Raw genomic sequence first — 26,129 nt, 5'->3', positions numbered from 1 at the left:
AAAGCATACAGTTGGATGCAGGAGTAAATTGGAAACCCAAAAACAAAAAGTTCTTAAAAATTCAACTAAAAGAGTGTTTTTAAACCAATACAGCATGTTAGCACTTTGAGTTTCACTATAAATGAAAAGTGCGGTACAAATAAAATATATTATTATTATTATTTACAAAATTTTGCCACATGCCCGTTGCCATGGCAACTGATGATGGCGTGCTGTAGTTCTCTTCGTGCACATTGCGCATGCGGAGCCTGTCGACGCCCACTTTCTCAGACAGGAAGTGTGACCAACTTTTTCCACCATCCGCCCTTTACCCTCGACACTTTCCATCACACCGCCTCAAGTAGTGTGATTAATTTCGGCAGGGAACTGTAACAGCAGGCGGCATGTCTGACAGGGCGGAGCGTGTGAGACTCTCCTTTCTCCGTCTGAAAACCGTACTCTGACTAAACGGTGTACTGTCCCTTTAACTAAAGGGGGATCTTTTTACAGGCTGAACCTCCGCTCACTCAGGATCCATTCATAAATAAGACATCGTGTGGAAAGGAAGCTCAAAGAGTTGCATCTGATTTTTTTTCATTCAGCACGACCGGATGCAAGCAGAAGCCAGACATGTTCACCTCGGTCGGGGGACTGTGGATCGGGGGCAGCAGTGACTTCCCATGGCTGACCCCCCTGCTGATGGTTTGGACTTTGTGTGCGAGCCGTCGGGACGCAGCTTGATCCAAGCTCAGACCCGTTGGATGAAACCAAAAGAAAAGCTGTTTTCCTCCCAGGGTTTGGTGTTTTCTACGTGCTTCCGCTTCACCAACCGAGTCATCCTGTTTTAAACAGTCAGTCTGCTTCCATCCTTCTTTTTTATTTTTTAAAAATTTTTTTAATAAATGAAAATACATCAGAGGAGCCGAAGACCTGACATACCGATGGAGCAGTGAGTTATGGCAGCTAAAGAGGAACTGTATGCCAAAGTGACCCCGCGGAGGCAGCGCCAGTCCCGGCCGAGCACCGTGAAACATGGGTCCACTTTGGACGTGCTGCTGTCCATGGGCTTCCCCAAGACCAGGGCGTGAGTAGCTGCACAGCTGCACTGTCCCAAGACACACACACACACACACACACACACACATACACATACAAACACACACACACAACGATGTACACTTAGGTCACTTTTGCGGACCCTAACCTTAACCACTGACCCAAAAATCAGCTTTTTCCCGATTGGGGACATGGCTACTGCCCCCAGTTGGACATGCCGTCCCCAACTGGTATTTAGTCTGAAATGTGTCCCAGAAAGTAGGGTAGGACACACACACTCAGTCACACATAAACATGTACTGTAGTAGAGCAAGAATTGCATTGGATTGCAAATATGAAGCAGCGTAGCCTATAAGGAAAAATAATGAGATGAAGTGCAAGTATCTTCAAATTGTACTTTTTGTATAATTATGCAGCAATCAAGCGTCACTTCATCTATGTGTGTGTATGTGTGTGTCTACCTGTCAGTGTGTTGTTATGACCCCCCACTCCCACCCCCCCTTTTTTTTTTTAAAGAAAATTGCCAGAGATGCTGATGAGTGTTTGTGATTCAGGTGTTTTACTGGCCAGCTCGCCTTGGTTTTCAATGAAAACACCAATCATATGGGCATCCCGGCATGCTGCTCTACACTTCTTTTCATTCATCTTTGAGAGACGAAGTTGCCAGGAAACAAGCAGTGCAGACTTGTGAATGTAGTTTTACATTACAAAAAACATGTATGTGTAGTCTGCTTAAACATAACATCAGTTTAGCAGTTAATACATACTGAACATATGCTGGAGTAGTTGGTTTCCACAGGACTAAAGTAGATTGTTGATTAGAGCAAAACAGTGTAGTAACGAGTTACTTTATAACACAAGGTGCAAGGGGGTGGCCACAGACACTGAATAGGTATCAAACTTTAATTCTAGTTCTGCGAAGCTCAATTTTATGCCTCCTCTCACTGTACAATTCTACCTAATCACATAATAATCACATAATCTATAATCATAATGTCCCCTTTCATTGTTCCTGTTGTCAGTGACTCCCACATTATATAATGATGATTTGAACAGCCTCATCTTCCACAAAAGACTTTCTGTATGTGCAGAGCGCCTCAACTGTGTGTGTGTCCTGCCACGTCACAAAAGAAATCTGAAATAGTCCACTTTGAGTTTTTGTCAGTATCTGAATCAGTATTACTGGAGAACTCTCCGCATGTAAAACAGGGGATGAAAATGTAGGAATGGCAGTTATCTGAGCTTTTCTAAGTAGGCCAGAAGTGTTGAGCTTTCTTTCTTCTTTTAACTAGACATATCTCCTCCAAAATTAAGCCTTTTTATCCTGTATAAAACTGGCTAAGGTCACCCAGGCTTTCATCGCTGCAGCTCTCTCTTCCCCTGCCTAATGAACCACTGAAGACAAAATGAATGAGTGACTGGGTTTGGTTATATTTGCAGACTCACATCTATTATTAATGTCAGACTACTTAGATTTGATTGAGGCTACAAAAGCATAATGGAGTGGAATCATTCAGCGTCATTACCGTCAAGCCTGCTTGGTCATACGTACAAAACAAGTACGTGTGAAACTAACGCAGGTGAAGCTGTGTGATGTTTTCCGTACATCGCCCCGGGGCGTATGAGTTGTTTATGTCCTAGTTTGGTGTGACTCTTCTCTATGGAGCTTAATTCACTCTAGTTATTCAAACACTAATATACAGAAGGAAGTGGCAGTGTTTGTGTGGGGCTGAATGACACAGTACATTTCTGACACTTTACTTTGAGGAATATAAATATGTTTTTATACAAGAGAATCCAAACTTTGTTCCATGCTTAAAGCTAATGAAATGTTATATATTAACTGTGGAAACTATGTCTCTATATGAAAGCGGTTGCTCAAGAGTTGATATTGAACTTGGATTTATCAGGAGGCCGTAAACATGACTTGAAATGATTGATTGATTTACACGTCCAGCAGTGTCTCTTGGACGTGTGAATAGGTAACTGTTTGCTAACATGTTACAACGTCATATCAACTTTATAAGGTAATAATATGTTATTGATTTATTTTACTAGCACAAAGGAAGTAATGAAAAGCAAAAGTACATAAAAACAAACAGTAGGGATTGCGCAGGAGCGGTAAGGAACCCCAGAGGGTTTATAGTAAAAACCTCCCCTTTAGGATTCACAATTTATTTATTTTATTATTATTTTTTTTATTATATATTTTTAATATGATGGATATTTGTTTCCTGGTTGGTGGTTCATGGCGTTTTGACACAGTTGCCAATCTTAAGAATTTCTTTTGGATTAAAATAAATATGTAGCGGCCCAAACGATGCTACAGTGTGATATGTATGGATACATTAAACTATGATAGAGCGTTAGAAGACAGGATTGATTCATCAGTGAACAAACGTTTCTAATGATGCCAAAAGACGTCATGGTTTTATTTTTTTACACACATACTCAATGTGGTCTTTCCAGTGACAGTTTTTCATCTATTAATACACACATCTACTAATCTACTAATACACCTAAAACTTTGCAGTGTTGACTTTGTTGATTTCAATATTATTAACAAACAATTCAGCATCTTCCTTTGGATAATGTTTATTTTTATTTCTGAAAATGATAAAATTGGATTTTATGACATTCAGGGGAAGTTTCTTCATCTGGAACCACTTTGCAGTATATGATAGAATATCATTGGCTTCTCTGATCAAGGAACCAAAGTAAATTTGCCGAACACAAATATGTGTTAATGTCTTTTTTTTTTGTTGCAATGCCCCCCAAAAAATCAATTAACGCAATTTTATTGTTGTCTAATACAAGAAGGCTAAAAAAAACCTTCCCTGACTAACCTTCCCTTGCCTGAAATTGGCAACATTTTGATTTAAATAAAAACGGACTGATCAATGAAGTTCACCAGATGTTTGATGCCAGTTTTCGGTATTCAGCAGTTTTTGATACTCTGTTCTGCAGACCTTCCACTCAGCCTGATCTATAGGACACTTCTGACTTCTGGCCTGCAATGCTTACGCTGTTTCTGGAGCATCTCCGTCGATCCAAATCGTGACATCTACTCTTCAGTAAAATATCAGATGTCTGATTTACACGTTGTGATATCAGGCCATTCCACAGATGTTGATGTGAAAGGAAGAAGGAATAATAGGAAAATCAGTTATCAGTCATAGCTTCAGGGAACAAGGGCTTCATTGTGTTCGAGGTTTTTTTTTTTTTTTCTCAGCCAGTGGGGAGCATGAATCATGTACACACACACACACACACACACACACACACACACACACACACAGGAACAACCCTTCTGTTTTAATTGAGGGGGATTTTCTGCTGAGTCATTCAGGAATTGACTAGCGTAATCAGATATGAGCTGGATGGACAGTGGGCTCTGTCCTTGTGCTGATTGTGTCCGATGGTAGGAAGTAGGTTTGGAAACTGATCCAGCTGAGAACGTGACAGAGCCACACAGAGTTTCATCATGTTATTTCTCCAGATAACGCCCCCTCCCAAGACCCCTGACAAGAATGACTTTTAAAAGTTGTATTTATTTCGATTTTCCATATTGTATTTTTTTGAGTTAGCTGGTCAGTGATATTTTCTGGAGGTTTTATATAGATACAACTGCTTATAAACTCAACTAAATAAGCTCTTTGTACCTATTTTCCCTGTTGCTGGTACTAAATTACATTATTTTTTTTCCAGGAAACTTATTAAGCTAAAGCTTGAGCTAAATGCCGAACATCTACTGTAATATAATTTCCACTGTGGATTCTGGGGACGGCCAGGCCCTGCTGTGATGTTACGTCTTCGTTTGTGGTCCCTTCCATCTATGGAAACCTTAATTTTTCAATCTTTCCTTTCATTATGTGCAGTCTTACCAGTGTATTCAAGGTCCTTAGTGTGACATGATTCATTTTTCCTGATGTGAAGTGTGACAAGATGTGCATACAGCGTGAAAATATACTCTCTGGTACTCACCGAGCTGAAAACAATGCACACTCTCAGCGAGGAGAGTTAACGCGTTTCACATGTTACCTGAAGAGACTTTCAGTTAAAGCTTGTTAGTAGCAGTGGAGTCCTCCCTGCTTGGCTTGAGAGGACACAGCTGTATACAGTGTGTATATCTACTACTATCTACAGTATATCTACTGTATACAGGATGTATAGTATGTATAGAGGAACCATCTTTGTTATTAGTAGTGTCACAGAAAGAGGCAGAGTGTGCCAGTGAGGTCAATGTGGTATAAAGGCTGGTTCATGCTTTGCACAGAAACACACATGATGGTGTTCGTGCAGTTTTAAATGTCATACTTGTGGCCAAAATAACAAGTTGTACACACAGGGTTGTACACTACCTGAATACGTGAAACATCACAGACCAGATCAAGTCCCTGTGCTGGTTGGCTGAACACTACCTGAATTACTGGCAGAATAGACCGCAGTCATTTCATTTTTTAGGAAGTGGAAAGCTGAGAACAACCGCTTGATTTTAGATACATAAGGTGCTTTTGGTTATGAGAAAACTTAAAATCACCAAAGCAAACAGAAGACTTGTCTGTGGCTCCTTCATGTCAGCCATGCATGAAGCACGAACCAGCCACAAAACAGCTACATGACGGAAATGGAAACAGATTTGAATGTTACGCAGCATACATGGATTGTGTATAACTATCTGCTGCAACTGTGTTTAGTTAAGTTACACTGAAGAATAATGTGGCAATTGTAAGCAAGGGAAACAGGAAGTTGATGACCAAAATGTTACAGAACAAGGCCTGCAGTGACAGAGAGCGAAGAGGAAAATTAAAGATTGAGAGGGTGTTTTACTTTATCTGATACTAACAAGATGTAGAGTCACAGAACCAGAAGAGGAGAAGGTTCTTATAAAGCAATGCAACAGTGTCATATATATATTAGACCAAACACAGATGTTCTCACAGTGGTGCTGGTGTGTGGAAAACTATCATACTTTGATCCGCATGTCTGTCTTCATGATGCCTGAAGACCATATGTTTAATTATTATTTCCAGCAAATCTTATTTTATTCATGACAACCTAAATGTTTAATTCTGCTCCAATATCATGGCCATGTTCAGTTGTAAGTTGCTAAGAGATCAATTGCCATTTGGAAACCATGTGGATACTGTAACACTGAAGATAATTCGGATGTTTTTTGTCATGTAAAGGCATGTGGATTGGTGAATTTTCCTGTAGTTTCTCCTACAGAGGAACTGGAATATTTAGGCCACAGTCACTGGTAGAAGCATGACATCTAATGTTCTCAAATGGGATATCTGCAGCACAGAATGTTATATTTGGTGAAGAGACCACGTTTTTATACCATTGCATGCAGCAAGTCAATCGCAGTAACTGATCTAGAGTGGCAAATAACAATTATTTTCATTATAGATTAATCTGTTAATTATTTCATCACTTGATTAATTGTTTAGCCTTTAGAATGTCAGGAAATAGTCAAATTGTTGATGAACAAATTTCAAAGAGTACAAAGTGGTGCCTTCAGAGTTGTGTAAGTTTGTTTTTCTAAAACCACATTTGAGGAACTCGCTCAAGCCAAAAGTGTTTTGCACTTTTGCTTAGTTAATTGATTATGCTTGATCAAATTAATAGATTATCAAAATTGTTGTCTGACCAGACTGATCCCATGTTGAGGGCCAAGTTAGCCTGATGACATTGGACCCTTTTGAAAACACAACCCTGTGTGACAGAGGTTCATTGTCTTGAGGTTTGATATTTCTGATTGTGATTTTTTTTATGGTTGGTTATATTTGTATCCTATTCTTTTTGTCATTGGGAGATTTATTTAACAGTTCAGATGCCACTGAATTGATTTGCAGAGATCTGTTGTTTGGTATGGTACATGCTATGTCATTTGTAGGGCTGCAACTAACGATTATTTTCATTATTGATTCATCTTCCAATGACTTTCTTGATTAATCGATTTAATTGTTTGGCCTGTGAAATACCATTAAAATGGTGAAAAATGTCAGTCACAGTTTCCTAAAAGTCAAGGTGATGTCCTCAAATTGCCTGTTTTGTTCGACCAACGGTCCAAAATCCAGAAATATTGAATTTACTATCACATAAGATTCAGAAAAGCAGCAAATCCTCACAGATGACTGGCTGGAACTGGTGAATTTTTAGCATTTTTACTTGATAAAAATGACTAAAACGATAAATCGATTATCAATATAGTTGTTGATTATTTTTCTGTTGATCAACTAAGCAATTAATTGACTAATCGTCGCAGCTCTAGTCATTTGCACTGAATCTGATTATTAAAAAATAAATTGCATTTAATCCAGCTGGTCATGCAAAAGGTCACTCTGAATTTAAGCACCCTCATCTGTGTTGGTAGTGAGCTCCACTTAATAAAACATAGCAAAAATCTGAAGAACAGCTCTGTTTTCTATTCTTAAATGGTAATTCAACTCCCGAGGTAGTGTCTTCATTCCCTTACATGTTAAATGTTGTATTTCAATGTGCTTCTCAAAGGAAGAATATGAAGCCACTGTGGTTACTGAGCGGTAACACATCTCGAGGAGATTAGTGTATGTACGGTAAATTCACTTTTCTTTTCACCCTGCTGCTCCGAAAAAGCCTTTTGTGTGTTTAAGAGGAAGTTGATGTGCATGCTCACATTGTGGGACTGTTCTCTAACCTTCATCAGTTTCATAACTCCTGCTTTTACCATAACAACTACATGTATAACTTCACTGTCATCTAACATGCAAAAGAAAAACATCACAAGATACCATCTCAGTTTATTTGTGGGCTCCACATAATAATTACAACACATAACTTATGCATACATGTGACATGTTGGTGCCTGCGCGTGCAGCCTGCAAGAACAAACTCTAAGCTTGTATTCAAGACGGCCAAGAGGAAGTCGCCCATTTCCGGAAGTGGCTTGTGACCTTTACTGAGCGCTCTGTTGAGACATGGTTTGAGGGCTGCTGAAGTAGGAGATTCACATGCTACTAGCAGATACATTTACTGAGATATCATGTTTTTTATCATTAGTTGAAGAGCTGAAGATTGCAAAACTTAGCCACAATCATAGATCTGACAGAATAAGTGCTTAAAAAGATTATGCTGAGGCTTTGTACATCTTAATCTTTTGACAGATCACTTTCCAGTCGGTCAGTGTGACCTGAATATCAAATTTCAAGGTAAAAATGAGATGTTCTTGATTTTGATGTTGCATAATGTCTTATGCAAGTCTTTTTTAAAGGAGATCAGCATGCCCACCAACCATGGCTGTAACTCTCAAACTTATGCTGTTTGCTTTGTATGACACATCCTGGGACTCTGAGGAATGATGTGTGAGGCATCACAGTGTTGGCACTTTGCCCTATATATTTTTAGTGAATCATTCGCTTTGTGCAATTTGACTTTCACTGAAGTAAGGAACACTAAAAATAACACGCATGCCACAGCAGGGCACTTCATCCTAAGTTTAAGTTTGATAGAAACATTGATAATCATTTGTTCAAACTGATAAGCTTGATTGACACAATAACCTAGTGAAGAATATTATTAATGTCCTCGCACATTCACTCGCACAAAGGCCACTCAGTTCATTTAATGGTGTCAATCTCGGAGTTTCTCCGTGTGACCTCATGACTTCTAATCTCTCTTCTCCAGATATAATGAAGTGAGGAAAAAGAGAAGCAGTTCCAGACGCTGGCGGTACACAACTAGCTTTGTTAAGACACGTGCCACTGTCAGCCTGAAAGAAAAGCTTTATGAGTGTACAACACCAAGTGCTGGCCTTGTTTGTGACTTTGCTGACCCCAAAGAAAATGAGGTTTATGGCCCCACAATTCCAGTAATAGTTTGACATTTTGGGAAATACACTTTTTCACTTTTTTGCCATGAGTTAGATGTGAAGATTGATACCATTCATGTACCTTGTTATTTAAATATGTATCTAGAGCTGGGAGTGAGTTAGCTTAGCATAAAGACTGTAAACGAGAGGAAATGACTAGCGTGGCTTTGTCCAAAGTAACAACGTATGTCTACTAACACCTCTGAAGCTAACAAATTAACACACTGTATCTCATTTGTTTTATCCATGACAAACAGAAATGTAAAAAAAGTTTCTCAGATAAGAGATTATTTTAAAGTTTTGGTCTGCATCCTGGCCAATCATGGGGATTGCAGAGTTCTGTTCATGGAAAGGCGGGTTCAACTCCTGAATGCTGTTACTCTTTTATTCACTGTTAGTCTTATAAGAATTTCATGATTTCTAATTTTGCATATTCAATAGTAGCTTTAGTGTTTTGAGAGTGAAACATGCAGAGTGGTACTAAACATGATGTTAGTGTTATCAAATATGATGGAATTATGTTAGTGGTACACTTCCAGCTTAAAGGCAGTGGAATAAAAGTCTAACTAAAGCAAACACGTATTACACACACAAACTAATACACTATATTAATTGTCCGTAGACAAAATGTAAACTACATTTTAAAGTTGACTCTCTTATGCTGATTTGCTCAGTGATCAGTTCTTCGGTTGGTTACTTGAGTCCTGAAAATAGGATAGTAGAATTAAAAGCTAATGGTAGGGGATGTTTATCCAAGTTTTGCTAACAACTGACACAGGGGTGTGAATTAGTGAATTGTCGCTGGCTCTTGGAGATCTTGAAGGGTCAAAGATGGTTTGGGTCAGTGGTCTGGTTTAGTGGCCATACAGGAGAAAAGGGGTCTTCTTATCTCAATGGTTGCTGTTTGCAGGATGTTGTAAATCTCACTGATGTCTTGTTGGCCAGCGTTACTGGGTGGAGTTGAAGAAAGAGCTGGTTATGTAGCTTGAGGGTTGTGCTGTCTGCATTTGAAGCCACGAGAGGACTTTCTCCTACAGCAGGTATTTGGACATAAACCCAAGTATAAAACCAAAGTGAACTTTAGAGGTGATGACAGGAGGATTTTTGAGCTTTAAAGTGAGCCACACTAGCTGTTCCCCCCACTTTGCCAAGCTAAACTAATCAAGCTCCAGCCTGTGGCATCGATCTTAACTGCAAATAAGTGTATTTTCTGAAATGTCGAGCTGGATTCGAACTGCATATATATACGCTGTTAAAACATTATTCACTCTGATTGGGCAGTCAACTACAGAAAAGGTTAACAAGAGATGGTAAGGTGTGTGGTTCAGTGTGGGCTCTCCAGGCCAGACTGAATGTAGGAAAGCACATTTCCTCTGCTGATGGGGCTCTCCTTAGGGTGCAGTCTGGTGCTGGGCAGCAGCAGTGCTCTTGGCGCTGTTAGTGCGATAAGTGGTTAGAGATGTGTGTTCGCCGTTGGCCTGTAAACAGGAAATGTTCATTCGCCCATAGAGCTGAGTCAGGGAGGGGCCCATGGGAGCACGTAGCTGTAAGTGTTAGCGTGCATACACATTTTTGTGTGTGTGTGTGAGTTGAGACATGGTGACACGGTTTTGTCCATTTCAGTGCTAGATGCTTGTTACTTTTGGCTGTAATTTATGCTTCTTTCTCAGCTAATATTTCGCCGTGAGAGCTTGGCCAGTTATATAGTCGCGTTTTGTCACAATAACGTCAAACGCAATGTTTACATGTATCCAAAGAGCCCACACTTGTACTGTGAAAAGCGTGAAGATTGTCTTATATCAAGTGATAACTTTCTTCTCCAGCAGCCTGGAAGATATCTAAGTTTAGCAAAAAAAAAAAAAGGTCAGCTGTAATAAACAGTCCAAAGAATGTTAACATACTGTATATGAAAAAGCTGCTGTTTTAAAGATGCAACAGCCAGCCAGACCATTTCATCTGTAGGAGGGGTAAATGTGGAAACAGGAAATCAACACAGTTACCATATGTGGCTGAAATGAAGGGCTGTTTCCAATATTGCCTGGAGCAATATAACGTGCAAATGAAGCAAAGGTCCTCGTCTAATAATGGTCAGTATCATTCATGCAAACAGCACTGCTGGTGTGAAGCCATACCTAATCCAGAGTGAGAACTCTCCCTCCCATACTTTCGTCTAGCTGTGAACAGGAAATGCAGTTTATAAATAACTTGCTCATTTCTTGCTAAGAGCAAAAGGAGAAACCTTCGGGTTATGCAGTTATTGAGGACAGCTTGTCCATGACTGTTTCAACTATGGGTGGAACAGACAGGAAAGAAATTTGAAACGTGAATATTCAGTTCAGCAAAAACAAACCAATGAAAAAAAAAATCATACACTAGGAGATGCTATACATGGGGCCATGGTACAGCAGATGCTGTCTTCTTGGTCAAAACATCAACCAGAAGACCCCTAAGAGAGAGAGAGAGAGCGAGAGAGAGAAAGTGCTGTGTAACTCTGTCGTCTCTGCTAACTTTGCCCAGCGCTGCTCCATCTCCTGTCGCCTGGCAGCAAATTCAACCTCTGCCACCCTGTGTGAGCCGCTCCCTCTGCAGCTCCCTGGTGTGCTTCTCCTGCTCTCTGATGTTGTAACAGATGTTTGTCTCGTGCTTTATTTTGCCTGGTGAAATGCAAACAAAACAGAATTGGCACTGTATAATCCAAAAACATGTTATTCTGTTTTCATTCTGTGTGGGGAAAAAAAAAAAAAAAATTGATCTCATGCAGTGGTGGCAGGTACACACTGGAGGTTGCCAATGTAGTATAAAGACCCTAAGCAGGTGTGTTATATTGAGGGGAATAGTAGATTGAACCTATAGCCACCAGACATTATAATCTTTAGCTTTTTAATTATTAGTGGAGCCAAAATGATGAGTCAATCAACTTAAAATGATCTGCATACATGTTGATGTCGGTTTTATTGGGCTTCCGGCTGGGCCAGAATTCTTCATATTTTCTCGACTCGCTGTATGAATTAAAAAGATTATTTTTTAATGGATTTAATTTTGTAGATGCTGAGGATACATTTGTTGAAAATGATTTGTACAATAATTGAACTTGAATCAGGCAAATACAAGGAAGGACAAAATTATAAGCATGTTAAAACACTGTTTACATGCAACTATCCCTGCAGTCGAACTTTAATTCAAGTTTTTGACAGCTTTTATGTGTCGACAGAAATAGTAGAAAGTCTTTTTCAGATGGATTCCTCCATTACAAGCCATATTAAATTACTGAAGCACTGCATGTGACACTGTTTTACCATTTATTAGAAATCCCAAAGCTCTTTTTAAAGCTTCAACTGCAGCCTCTTGCGTTACAATCTAAAAACATACTTAACTGTTTTGTTTTTTCCGTTATTCACCCTCCTGTACAGCGGAACATTATGTCCCACATCAATGAGTAAAAATGACAAGCGACACTACGCTGTATGTCCTGCTTGATACCGAATGATCATTTCTGCTCGAAATTAATCATCATATTAATTTCAGAAGCCTAAAAAGAGCAGATTAAATTCAAGTAAATCTTGTATCAGTAAGACCTTTTCTTTTATTTCATGTCACAAGGGTTCACTCTCATAAAATACCGCAAAGATAAGAAGCAAGCAATCCAATGTTCTTGCCTGGATCGGATTTTGCGATGTCTCAGCCACATCTGTCTATAATCCCATCATGCCTTCTGAGAGAAAATCCCCTTCTTTTCCTCCTCCACACAGCACCAGGTGGAACCTCTGAATAACACGACTCGAGCCAACAAATTACTGTCTGTCTTAAGCCTTGTACATGCAGTAGTGGTTTATACTGTAAGAATAAAAAATGGACAATTCAGTAAAATATATCTTGCTATCTAACAGTTGTTGTACGTATAGGGGGATGATTTTAATCCAAGTTTTGATTGTGCTTCTCTGTCTGGGTAGATTGTATATAATTCACCCTGCATGTATTTGTGTGTGTGTTGTAGTAGATGTGTGTGAGCCATCTGTTGCGATTGCTGTAGCCTTGGCGTTCCCATCCTGCACGCTGTGCTCTGTCAGGGCACACCGCCCCAGGGTGCGGGGACTTCGCTGTATCTAGGACCCTCTCAGTGGGACAAATGTAAAAATAGCATATTGAATGTGAACGCTAGAGTGGCACAATGAACGCTGTCAACGTGGTCACATATACAGTACGTGAGGCAGCATGTCTGTAATGTACTGTGAGTCAAGTCAAACAGCGGCTCTGTTCCTGCTTGTCTGCTAAATTTCAGTAGATTGTGATGTTATAATTCAATAAAGCCATTCAGAGCAGTGACGAGCCGCTGTATCTTTAGGGATAGCGCAGTTACCCGTTCAGATAAAGCAAGGCCGTAGTGTGAAGGGTTTTTTTTTGTTATTTAGCGAATGAATGTTTAATTCTCATTGGGGCTGCGCTTTATCTCACATAACTCCACATAAATAACTGAAATAAGATGGGATTGTTCGGCTTGCCGTATGATTTTAAAGGTTAAATATGCAGTGTGAGACAATGTGCAGTAACTCTAAACTCATTTCCTGTTGCTCAATAGTGAAATGAGCCATGCACCCAAACTGCTTTCTTTAATTATTCATCAAGGATCCTTTCATGCACAGAGGTGTTCCTGGAATGATTCATTAGTATCTACTTTACATATAGACGCTTTACGATCCACAGACACTAATTCAAACCTGAAATACACACACATGTACTCTCAGTTTCCACCAACTCTCATGATGCTCATATATACGCTAATTTAGGAATATTAAAGTGGAGATTTTGAGAGATAGTGTCACCGTGAATCTTCAGAATTAGTCACATCTAGATTCTCTGTGTTAGTCCTCCCGGAGCTTTAGAAGAAGCTGCTCGAAAAATCGGTGAATCCCTTCAGAGGCGGCCCGCATTACCAGAGGTTTTTTATAAAAAGACACTAATTAGATTTTGTGCACTCGAGGGTAAAGCAGTCGGCTCTCTTGTTTCAGAAAAAAAAAAAAATGACACAGATAAATCCTGTCAAAGGGTTTTCAGAATCATCTGTAGACCTCTATTGTAGATGAACTCTGCCTTTTTTAATATGCAGTACAGTAAAACACAAAGCGTTATCAAGGTCACTGTCATATTTAGGTGGTGTTATTCTGAGGAGAGAAAGAGGCTCAATACTGCTATTTTGCGGCTGCAGAAATGAATTCTTAACCACAACTGTGAGCTGATATGCTGACTCTCCTTTCTAACACAGTGGTCGTTATTTAATCATTGACCGAATCACTTTTAACAGAGATTCAGTTTCATGTTGAGCTCGCTGAATACAGGGATTTGGGCTGAACACACTTTATTGATGATAGAACCACATTTCTGAATATTTTCAAAGGAAAGATGTGTATTTCAATCTACTTTGTACTTTCACCATCAGTATTGTTTCATAAGGCTCTGGTATGAATAATAAACTCCTGGTATGAATTATTGTGTGCTTGTTGTCATTTCTCTGCTCTCTCTGGATGTTTGTTCTTTGTTCTTTGTCACGTGGAGGCACAGCAATCTCCTCCTAATAAACACGGTCCGGAAGAAAAATTATTGATTTTGTGACTGTGCTTTGATCTCTTTCTCTTTGCAGCTTGAAAGCTCTGGTTTCGACAGGCGGCAAAAACGTCCAGGCAGCTTGTGACTGGTGAGAACAACACACACTTTGACGCGCACGCTCTCGTAATGCACAACTGGAATGCAAATAGAAACTCTTGTAATGGTAAAAATAACATCCACTGCTCTGCTATTGAGCGTTGTATTAACATGTCACTGTGCTGTTATAACGGTACTGCCCTCTGCTGGACATTAGCCGTCCCCTCTTCTAGTCATCTCCTACTTCTCGCTCATCACTTTGGCTCCTCTGTGTCTGTCGCTCCAGGCTCTTCTCCCACGTGGACGACCCCTTCCTCGATGACCCTCTGCCCAGAGAGTATGTGTTATATCTGCGACCCAGCGGTCCGCTGCTCCAGCAGCTCTCGCACTTCTGGCAGCAGTCTCGTGTCTCCTGCGGCAAGAACAAAGCTCACAACATCTTCCCCCACATCACCCTCTGCCAGTTCTTCATGGTCAGTCTCAGCTTTATTCTGTGTGTGTGTGTGTGTCTTTATATTGTCAATCCCCATGCAGAGGGAGTTATGCCTTTGAACATGATTCACACATGATTCATATCATATCAAAATACTGGGACCTATGAGTGCCATTCCTTAACCCATTTTTAGGGGTCTGTTTCTTTAATAAAGTAATGAAATCAGCTTTGCCAACACAGCTACATACAGTGTTAGGTTTCATGCTAGTTTGCAGTATTGCAATGTCAACCCCCTCCCCCCCCCCCCCCCCACAGTCTCTTTCTTGTCTATCACATCCCTGTTTGTTAGTTTCATCTTGTACTCCATATTCCTCTTTGTTTGTCTGTTTGACTTTTTGCTGTCAGGATTATTTAACATGTTCCCCTTTCCATGATTAATTATTTTGCCGGTTTTGTATCTCGATCATGATCCTTTCACGTTTCTTTGGTGTTTTATAAGTTGTCTCATGTTGCTTTGAGAACTCTCAGTGCTGATTCCTTTACTGGGTTTTACAGTATATAATAAATGCTGCTAGTTGGCGTTAAGCACTGTATGATCCACTATTCACAGCAGTATGCATGTCTTTTTTTAACTCATTTTTTATTTTTAAATTCAGGGTCAGACTTAAAGCATACAACCATTCACTGTCACCCTCCCCAACCCTCCCACATCATCCCTCTACCCACCACTACTTACAGCTCACATAACCTGCTTGCATTTCATGGTCGTGGAAAGTAAAAGCTAAATTAATAAATGTGGCAACAGAATGATAAAAATAGGAATAATAACAGTGAAAACATGAGGAGAAAAAAGATAAATAAATAAATGAATAAAAAGGGTTATAAATAAGGCTGGGTACAGTATGAATAGACAAATAGCAGTATACAAACAAACAACAGTTCATTAATCATCTAGGATAAGGCATAATTATACTCATAACAGGTCTCCATCATTTATCAAATGTGAGTTTCTGTAGGTGTAAGTAATGAGTGATCTGATCCATACAGTACAAAATCCTGTAGTTTTTGTAACCAGATCGCATTGGGGAGGGGGATGTGGGTCTAGCCAATGAATAGCGATACATTTGCAGCAGCAAATAGTATCTGAAGAAGGTAAGTATGTGCCCGTCTTTCAATGCTGTCTGGTATCACTCAAAATAGTGCTACCATGGGGTCCCTGGGAAAGTCAATGTTAAAAACATACCTGAGTGTTACGTATGTTTCATCCCAATAGGTCCTAAGCTTTGGGGATGCCCAGAACATATGCACATAGCTGATACCTCCCTGCAAGCACCTAACGTAGATACATCAAATTCACATGTCATATGAGGTGTTCTAAAGAAGCGTACAACAAGTTTCCATCTGAACTCTCTCCATGTATCTGATCTGGTGACTGTGTGGGCCCCTGAGCAGATCTCATTCATTTCAGATCTCTGTGGGAATTGGTTCCGGTAATTGTAGCTCCTTTTCTCATTTAGTCTTAATATAGTGGGAGTTGCTCTTATCTATTGTTAAAAATGCATCATACAAACCAGAAATGGTTTTGCCCATTGAATTATTAATTTGTAGATGAATCAACAGCCTCTCAATCGCCTTAGGAGCTTGACTCTTATCTAGGTCGTCTTTTTTGTGTAGAAAATGTCTAAGTTGTAAATATCTATAGAAACCTGCCTGTGGAAGATTAAATTCCTTTTTTATTTGTTCAAAGGACCTCATAATTGGCCTTAATTGATCAAAGAGCTGGTGCAGATAGATTAACCCTTATCTTGACCAGTTCCTAAACCTGTGTCCATGTGAGAGGGGATAAAGTCCCTTATGGAATTGGGTGGCCCAGAAGTACATTTGCATGTAAGGTAGAGCCAAAGCCCCTTCTTCCTTTGGGAGTTGCAGTGTTTTATATCTGACCCGTTTTTGCTTCCCCTGCCGTCAGTATGCATGTCTGATGTAATGACTGTTAAATTTCCTGTTTTGTCATCTCCACTGCACTCAGTGTGCCGATGGGAAGGTGGAGGCTCTGTCTGACGCTCTCCAGACCACTGTGGCCAAGTGGAAGGGTCGTATACCCATGCCCCTCCCCCTGGAGCTTTACACCTCCTCGACCTTCATTGGCCTCTTTGTGGAGGAGCAGTTGGCGGAGGTGCTGAAGAGCTTTGCTGCTGATTTTGCCACTGAAGCAGAAGCTAAAGCAGGTTTGAGTCCCCTCGAATCTTTTTTCCTGTCTTTTTAGATGCAGTTAAAAGAATGTAAAGTGAACATTGCATCATTGTTATGAGGGTGCACATTACTCTTTTTTTTTTTTTTTCCTTTGTCCAGATGTTCATGTTGAGCCACATAAGAAACAACTTCATGTCACTTTGGCATACCACTTCCAAGCCAGTCATCTTCCAGTTCTGGAGAAGTTGGCCAAGAACGTGGACGCATCTTCAGGCTGTGACTGGCTGGCTGTGCTCTTCTCCAGGGATATTCGTTTCGCTAATCATGAGGTAGAAGTGCTTCCTTTTGAAATTAGTACTTCCTCTAAAGATGTATGTTTCCCTTCTGCACCGGTAGCTCCGGCACACGTCAGTTCAGTTTCCTTTTTTGGAACATTCAGTGAAAGAAATCATAAATGATCTGCATGTTTTTTCACTCCACACTACCATTGTCTAATGGCTGTTCACCATCCACTTCCTTGTAGACACTGCAAGTCATGTACCCGTATGTGCCTCAAAATGAAGATGAGCTCGAGCTGATGCCAGGAGACTTTATCTTCATGTCTCCGGTGGAGCAGGGCATTGCCAGTGAGGGCTGGGTGTACGGCACCTCGCTGGGCACGGGGCTGTCTGGCCTGCTGCCTGAGAACTATGTCAACCGCGCTGATGAGTCTGACACCTGGGTTGTCCACGGGTAAGAAAGGGAAGCACCTTACTCATCAGTGCTTTTCACTGATCATGGATCATCACTGATTGCCCTCCTGAAACCACCAAGTCCATTTTTGCAACTACTTCACTTTGCAAGAGAGACAACCGTCACTGAGTGTTAAGTCAAACTGACAATCCACAAATCCCATCAATGTGCTTTTTTTTACAGTTTAAGTACAAATCCACCCAAATAAGGAGATGTTTCTTGGCTTGAAAGATTAAAGATAAAGAAAAAGAAAATGAGTCATCTTCTTGGCCTGCTTCTTGACTAGCCCTATGACTGGGCTCCTTCGCCCACATTGCTACACTTCATGAGCTGTTTTTTTTAAAGAGTTTTTCTCAGTAGCTGGCACAAAAGTATAGAATTCCCTTCCTTGTTTCATTTATTCTTGTCTCTCCATTGATGTTTTCAGGAGTCATGTTAAAATATATTTTACTCACTAGCTTTTAACTGAACCGAACGTTTCTTGGATACCACATGTTGTGTTCACATCTTTAACTTTTACTTCTTGTTTAGTTTTTCCCTTCTTTCTTTGGTTTCAGTCTCCGCACTCTAACGTAGTTTGGATCTACTTTGTTGTAGGTGCAATATGAATTAAAAAAAAGTTCAATTTTATGATGATTAAGCACTTCCCCATGTTTGTCTGATCTTCAGGTCTCACTCCGTTCTCAACTGTGCCTCGCCGTCTAACGCTGGCAGTGCTGTGGGCGGGTCATTATTTGACGGACAGCACAGTGACAGTCTACTTGACACTCTTGTGGAACCTCACAACCTCACCGGTCTCTGTCCTCCCATGCAGGTACAGAGTTCTTGTATTATATGAGTGATAAAAGTGTAATTTGGCTGCATGCTGGAGTGAAGGCAACAGCACAAACCTCACTGCTGACTAGTAATACTTTTGTGCATGTGTAAAAAATTAAGAGGGAAGTAGTGGCCTAAAGGTAAGAGAAGCTAGCTTGTGACTAAACCTCGGTAGGGAAATCGAAAAAGCAGTGCTTGCCCCTTTCTCATTACCACAACTGAGGTGCCCTTGAGCAAGGCCCTTAACCCAAAAACTGCTCCAGTGGAGCTGCTCCGTGGCTGGAAAATCAGACTGTGGTTGTACTGAGCAGCTTCCAGGTGTGAATGTGTGTAATTGTGTGAACGTGATCAGGGCTTTCCTGAAAAAGAGAAGCTTCTTCTCAGTAAAACTTAAAAAAAATATTGATGGAAGAAAATGCACATTAATGTGCGTTTCCATCCACTACTGTTTTGCGAATATTAATAGTTGAGTGCATCTAAGTAAATAGTTGGTTGTGCTGATTCTCCTATCGAGTGCAGTAACCTCAAAAATAAGGTCAAAGCTGAAGTGATGGTGTGTTCTGATACCCATACTACCATACTCTTTAGTATGCCAGAAAAGATTTAGTATGTCTCAATAAATTGTATGTCAAATGCAGTATGCCAAAAGTACCAGGATGTCCTACTACATCTGGTCACATTTTTCAGTGTGTAAGCCAGCATGCTTTTCTGGCGTCACATCGACTGAGCTGCCAAGAGCACAGACCAATGACAGTGCATTGTCGGTGCAATTAGGGAAGCCAGTGTAATGACAGAAGCCACAATGATGAAGTAGTATGTCCCAATTGCAGGCACACTGCATGCAACAGTATGTACTTTGTGAGGGCAGCTGCAGTATGTACTAAAAGTAAAAAGTATGCAATTCAGAACACAGCAATGGATACAAATCCTGGTGATGAAGAGAACAATGGACAGGGGAAATAGAGAGAACAGCTAACATGAAGCTTCTTGCTTTTGGAAGCATCTTAATAACTGTATCAGTTTTACAGACACATATTGAATGCTGCCCCGAGACAAAGAAGAGAGCTTCAGGAACATTTAAGTCATATGCTTCCTGTGTGTCATCATTTATTCCCTAAATCTGTTTCATTGCACTTTGTTGCATTTTACTTTTATGGATACATCAACTTTTCTACCTCCCCCAAGTTTAAAAACTTCTTTGCAATATTTGAGATTTTTTCAAATTTTCGGTGTTTCCACTCAGGTTTTTTTTTTGTTTTTTATGTGCAAATTGAAAATATGCATAACAACAGGTGGATGGAAACGCACATGTGTAGGCTGCTAGCAGGAGCTGGAGATAAGTGCTGTGTAACTGTGTGTCTCTAATGTCTGTCTCAGGTGATGAGGCCAGCTACTCAGTCCTCCCTGTCCAGGATGAGACTGTTTGTGTGTCGCCATGGGGAGAGGATGGATGTGGTGTTTGGGAAACACTGGATCACTCAGTGCTTTGACTCCAAAGGTTAGTATGTAGGGGAGATTAATGAGACCTTTTATACTGTATATTAGCTACTTTTGACTTACTAAGGTTCTCGTTTGTGTTTGTGTAGGCCGATACATTCGCTCTAATCTCAACATGCCACCCAGCCTGCCAGCCAGAATTGGAGGTCACCGGGACTACGATAAAGATTGTCCAATAACTGTGTTTGGCTCCACCCAGGCCCGTCTTGTAGGTCAGTAATACTATTTATTTTGATGTTTTTTTTTAAAATTGATTTGTGAAAAGAGGTCAGTAATAGCACATTATCTCATTATCTAGCCACATGTCCTTGCACACAGACTCTTATCTAATCTTAAAATGGATTTTAGTACAGTATGTTGGCTCACTGACTTCTTAATGAACAGATCTCAGAGGGTCCGGGTTAATGGAACCCTGTCCAGTAAACTCTCATCTTTCACTGGATCCCCTCAAGGCTGTGTGCTTACACCACTTTTATTCTTTTTATATACAAATGAGTGTCAGAGCAATCATGTATCAAGATTTGTACTTAAGTATGCCAAGCAAGTGGAGCAAGACCGTGGCCCAGTCCTTGATGAATTTGTTAACTGGTATGACCAGTCTTTCCTTTGGGCACTGCCCTGGACGAGAAGCTTAAATTTGATGCAAATACAGATTCTATATGTAATAAGGCAAATCAACAGTTGTTCTTTTTAAGGAAGGTGTGAAATTTTAATGTGGACACTATGGCACTGATGAAAGTGTTTTATTCTTCTTTGGTTGAGTCTGTCCTTTCTTTTTCTATGATTTCTATCATTTCTTAGTCTTAAAAATAGGAACAAACTGGAAATAATTGTCAAGCTGTGCTGTAAGATTACTGGTGCTACCTTAATGACCTTCAGCACCTGTATGAAGTGAGGATCATCTCAAAGGCACAGACTATTGTTTGGACCCACAACATCCTTTACATGTTGAGTTCCAGATGTTTCCATCAGGGCAGAGGTTTAGTTTCCCCAAAGGTAGCACTAATAGATGCAGATTGTCCTTTGTTCCATCTGCTATTGGTTTCTTAAACAAACTATAACCCCAGATACCATCATGTCTTTCTTTTTCCCATGATGGTGACAGTGTAGAAGATATGGATCTTCTGCTGTGTTGTGTATGATATATTGTATGTATTTGTGTTGGACTACTGTCTAAAGCAAATTGCCCCTCGGGGACGTTAAAGTTTTTTGATTCTTGAATCTTATTTCAGATTATCACATTGTGTTTTCATGTGTCCCAGGTGAAGCCCTGTTGGAAAGCCACACGACAATAGACTTTGTTTATTGCTCTCCGTCTCTTCGCTGCGTCCAGACTGCTCAGAACATTCTGCAGGGTAGGACCTCATCTTCATTGCTCTCATCAGTACTCTGACCACAGTCACAGACAAGGTTCTTCAGTTTGCTGCTGCATGATAATGCATTTTTAGCTTCAGTTTTGGGTCGGAAAAGGTTTGGTTCACATCTCAGTAGGATTACTGTAGTTATATAAAGCTTTAATAATTACAGCAAAACTTCTTTGGTACCCAGAGACATCATTATGAAACAAAGTGGATAAGAAAAGAAAGATATTTAACAAGAGGTCTGACCTCTTTCCATCTTTCTGCACCATCAACTTGCTTTCTTTGAACACAGCAAAACACCTAAATCTTTTTTGTTTACTTAAAAAAAAAATCTTTTCTTTGTTAAAACTATTTGTATTTCAACACTTGCAAGTCCTATCATGTTAATGAGTATGGGCACATAACACCAACACTATTACTCTCACTGCACCAAGTCCGACATTTCATGCAAAGATGTATTTATAGAGTTCCTGTTTCCTGAGCAAAATGACATGACAAGTCCTGAATTAGCATTACTAAGTGTTATGTCCTTCTCTGACAGTTTTCTCTCTGTGTTTCACTCTGTGTCAGGTCTCCAGCAGGAGGGAAAGACAAAAATCCGTGTGGAGCCTGGATTGTTTGAATGGACCAAGTGGGTTTCAGGCACATGTTTACCCATCTGGATCCCCCCAGCTGAGCTGGCCGCTGCTAACCTGAGTGTGGACACAACATACAGGTACACAGCGACGCCAGCACTCGATCATCTATACGCCGTTATCTATGAAGATATGCAATTTACTCTAACCTCCTCTGTCTGTCCTGTTGTCCCCAGACCTCATATACCCATAAGTAAGTTGGCGGTGTCAGAGTCCTACGACACCTACATCAGCAGGAGCTTCCAAGTGACCCGAGAGATCCTGTCGGAGTGCAAAAACCTGGGTAAAATTGAATTGTAAACATGTAATATCTACTGTACTAAGAACCCACTGCCAGCAACATTCACTGGCTACAATGGCTACTTCTCAAGATACATTTCAATACTCCTTGTTAACTGATATTAATTTTATCTCTGGTGGCCACTGTACACTGAGCATGAGCCAATGAAATCAAAACTAAACAATGTGATCTGTTGAAACACGCTACACAAAGAAAATGTACTTGACTCTCCACAAACCTTGAAACTGAGTGCTGTGAATAAAAAATCATTTAATAAGTACTTTTTTCTTTTATTTTGCTGGCACTCAGAATCAAAATTTGTCATTTGGATGCTTTCTTCATCTCTACATAGAAGTGCATGAACACTACAAGCTGCATATTATCAACTAGAGTGTCCCGAAACAGTATAGTGAGCTAATGGTATCTATGGAATGTGGCTCTCTGGTCTCTACCTCTTTCACACAGGAAACACGGTCCTGATTGTGGCCCATGCTTCCTCCCTGGAGGCCTGCACTCGCCAGATACAAGGCCTGAACCCCCAAAACTCCAAGGACTTTGTCCAAGTTGTCCGAAAGGTCAGTGTGCTGCTTTAGTTACATTGTTCTAAATACTCCTTCCTTTCATTTCTATCCTCTCCTCTTCTTGTTTTCTTTTTTCTTTGCGTAACATGCACATCTGTCTCCTCTTTGTCTTTGTGCAGATTCCTTACTTGGGTTTTTGTGCTTGTGAAGAAATGGGAGAGACGGGGGTGTGGCAGCTGGTCGACCCACCCATCTTGCCACTGACACATGGACCCAATCACAGTTTCAACTGGAGGGAAATGTTAATGCAAGACTGAAGGATATGCTGTTTGGCTTTCTTATCTTTTGGCAGCCGCAAACTGCTGAAGAAATATTTATTTTTAACCCACACTGCAACAAATCCAGCCAAACTACCAAAAAACAACAACAACAAGAACAAAAAAAAAAACATGTCTGGCTTCCGTTAAAGACATCTTGCAAAAAAAATGTGCATTCATTGAGGCAAATGTATTCAAACGCACACTGCTCAGGAATGAGAAAATTCAGTATGTGTGAAGATCACAGCAAAAACGAGCTATAGATTGGGCCCTTGGTGTTCCACTTCTTAGCCTAAAATGTGGAGATGCTACAAGAAATCTGGATATTTCTTGATGGTTGCTGATGAATCAGGTTTTATGCCATGAGAAGGTGTCATTTAAGGCCTGTGTGGCTCCTCCTCAGACAGGAAGGGCTGAAGATTTAGTGTTATCCTGCCTTCTCACACACTGTGACAAGAAATAGATGAGAGAGACTCTACCACAGAAATATTTTTCCATATGTCAAGACGTTATTATTTAACTTGTAGCTACGACCCTCCTAAAAAAAAGCACAAAAGAAATGTTGACAATCAGACTGAGAGAAGAACTGATCTTCATTGTTTCTGGTGCTGAGGTGGGTTGTTTATTATACCTGTTTTACTCTTGTAAATGTCATATCATTAAGTGACTCTGCAAAGCTAGCATTTATGTTCCCACATGAATTCTTTCAACCATGATCCACAGGAATTATGTGGAAGAAATGCCATTTTGATAACCACCACTGGAACAAATGAATATGACAGGTGAAAATGAACATAATCAAAAACACGCTGTTGTTTAGTTTTCAGTTTCGTCCAGGACGACTAAAACGTTTGCCTGTCACCTTGAAACTCTCTGTAAGCTGGACAACCACACAGCTTTTCAAACACTTTGGTGCATCTCTTGCTTTTTTTTTTGGTTGTCAGATGATTTCAGTGCTTACTGCTTATAGCAAATATTTGTTGTTTGACTCAGAAAATCCTACTAATGCTAAAAAATGAATAAAGCAAGATTGTGGGGTTATAAAGGCCCGTGCAGCCTGTGCCATGTGTTCAGTAAAAACAGTTTGTAGCCCTTTTCTTCTTCACTTAGATAAGCGGTGGAAAGGTTGCTCTTAATTTTCTGTTCTGTTTTATATAAACTGCACTGAGGTTGTTTTTCTTAAGAAAATAAACATGCATGGGCATTGCAATACACAACTAACACTGAAATAGTTTTCTTACAGCTTTCGTAATGGTGTTACTGTCGGTCTTGCAGCAGTATCATTGCACTGTCAATGCTGCCATTTGACTACAACCCTCTAGAATAAACTGTTGACTAAGCAAAAGTGAGAAAACACACCTATCGAATAAGTTTTCTTGACTATAACTTTTTACCTCACTGAGTGTCAGTTACAATGTCTGTCATAGGAAGTGGAGTATGAGAAAGGATAGTGACCTGTGAAAAAACTAGTCATGAGACTTGAATTCAAGAATTTAGATTTTTAATGTTAATGAACAATACTGGTTATATTTTCTGAATTCTTATTTGAGGACTTATTTTTGTCCGAACTGGCTTCTGTATCTGATTTTTTTCCCTTTTCTTTCTTTATTGACATGGAAAACAATTATAATTTTCTTCTTCCACAAAATGATCACATACAAAATATTAAAATATTCATCTTGCGGTTTGCAGAAAAAAGTAAAACAAAAAGTCAATGTACTGTTTGACCTCCTTTGTAGAAACCAAGAAGTTCAGATTTTTACCTGTAAATTTGCTTTTATGAATATGAAATTTGACCAGTAAAATTAAAAGATTTGTAATATATAGCTTATCAGTTATCTTCTAGCATTCCAAACAGTACAAGTTTCCAAAATAATATAAACTCTTCATCAATATGGCTGTTGATAAAGATACACATGTTATTCCAAAAGAGTCTCAGAAAAGGGCCAAAATAAGTGAACAGCAGTCTCAGGGGAGCTACAACAAAATGTACAGCTCATATCAATATTTTTTTCTGATTTTTAAAAAAATGTATATTTGCTGGGTAAAAATCTATGAATAAGTTTGAAAGAAACTTCCTTCATTTTGTCAGTTATCAAGATAGTTATCAGCTAGGAGCCTGATCTGTTTCCATGTCATGTTATTCACAAAGCCATTCCAGTATGAGATCACATATGTTAGTGTTTCTGAAAAAGCCATCTTCTGGTGTATGTGCGCTATGTAGGCAACAACTAAGAGTATCATCAGTTTTTACCATCTCTTCCTCCGATGCACTCTCCTGTAGGGGAAACTTGTTTTTCTTTGCATCCTTGTAATAACAATAAATCTGAATTTCCCAGAACTATATATTTGATCATGACATCGTCCTTTAAAAAAAAACTTTGCCTTGCCTGCCCGCCAACTTGAAGAGACTTCCTGGTTTTCTTGAAGAAGTACTTTACTACTTTAATAAGCTTGAAATGTTTAGTACATAGACGGTTTGTGCATATCATTAGGAGCATCAACTTTTTAAATTAAATGAACAGATAGACAATGCTATAGTGAAGCTAAAGTCAGCTACCTACCATCATCATTACTTTAGGTGAAGCATTTTGTGTTTGTGTGATTTTTTGTTTGTATAGTCTTTAGATAAGGTAGGAGGCTGTAGCCACTTTCAAGGTTTTTCCAACTCTATAGAGGAACACCTGTTTATACAATAGGAGCATTATTATGCCTTCAGAGAGGACAACTCTGAAATTGGCTCTAGATTAGCAGCATCCAATTTGGAGGCAGTAACTGTTATTTAGCAGCTTATTCTTTGTTTTTGCACCATTTATAGTT

At 39.8% G+C, this 26,129-nt stretch overlaps 1 protein-coding gene across 1 annotated transcript; it reads left to right on the top strand.

Annotated features, from left to right (window-relative positions):
• Window positions 1-255: 255 nt before the first annotated feature.
• LOC121910155 (ubiquitin-associated and SH3 domain-containing protein B-like) lies at window positions 256-25,655 on the top strand. The gene is made up of 14 exons (XM_042431213.1): window positions 256-1,063; window positions 14,523-14,576; window positions 14,811-14,997; window positions 16,987-17,185; window positions 17,310-17,479; window positions 17,674-17,882; window positions 18,552-18,696; window positions 20,076-20,196; window positions 20,285-20,407; window positions 21,458-21,550; window positions 22,127-22,271; window positions 22,368-22,474; window positions 22,937-23,046; window positions 23,172-25,655. Exons 1-14 carry the CDS (start codon window positions 936-938, stop codon window positions 23,307-23,309), a joined length of 1,929 nt encoding a protein of 642 aa, XP_042287147.1. The 5' UTR covers window positions 256-935; the 3' UTR covers window positions 23,310-25,655.
• Window positions 25,656-26,129: the final 474 nt, after the last annotated feature.

The sequence above is a fragment of the Thunnus maccoyii genome, chromosome 13 (assembly GCF_910596095.1).
Source record: "Thunnus maccoyii chromosome 13, fThuMac1.1, whole genome shotgun sequence".
In the NCBI taxonomy this organism is placed as follows: Eukaryota; Metazoa; Chordata; class Actinopteri; order Scombriformes; family Scombridae; genus Thunnus; species Thunnus maccoyii.
Note: the sequence above shows the minus strand (reverse complement) of the source record. Positions and strands in the feature narration are given on the sequence as shown.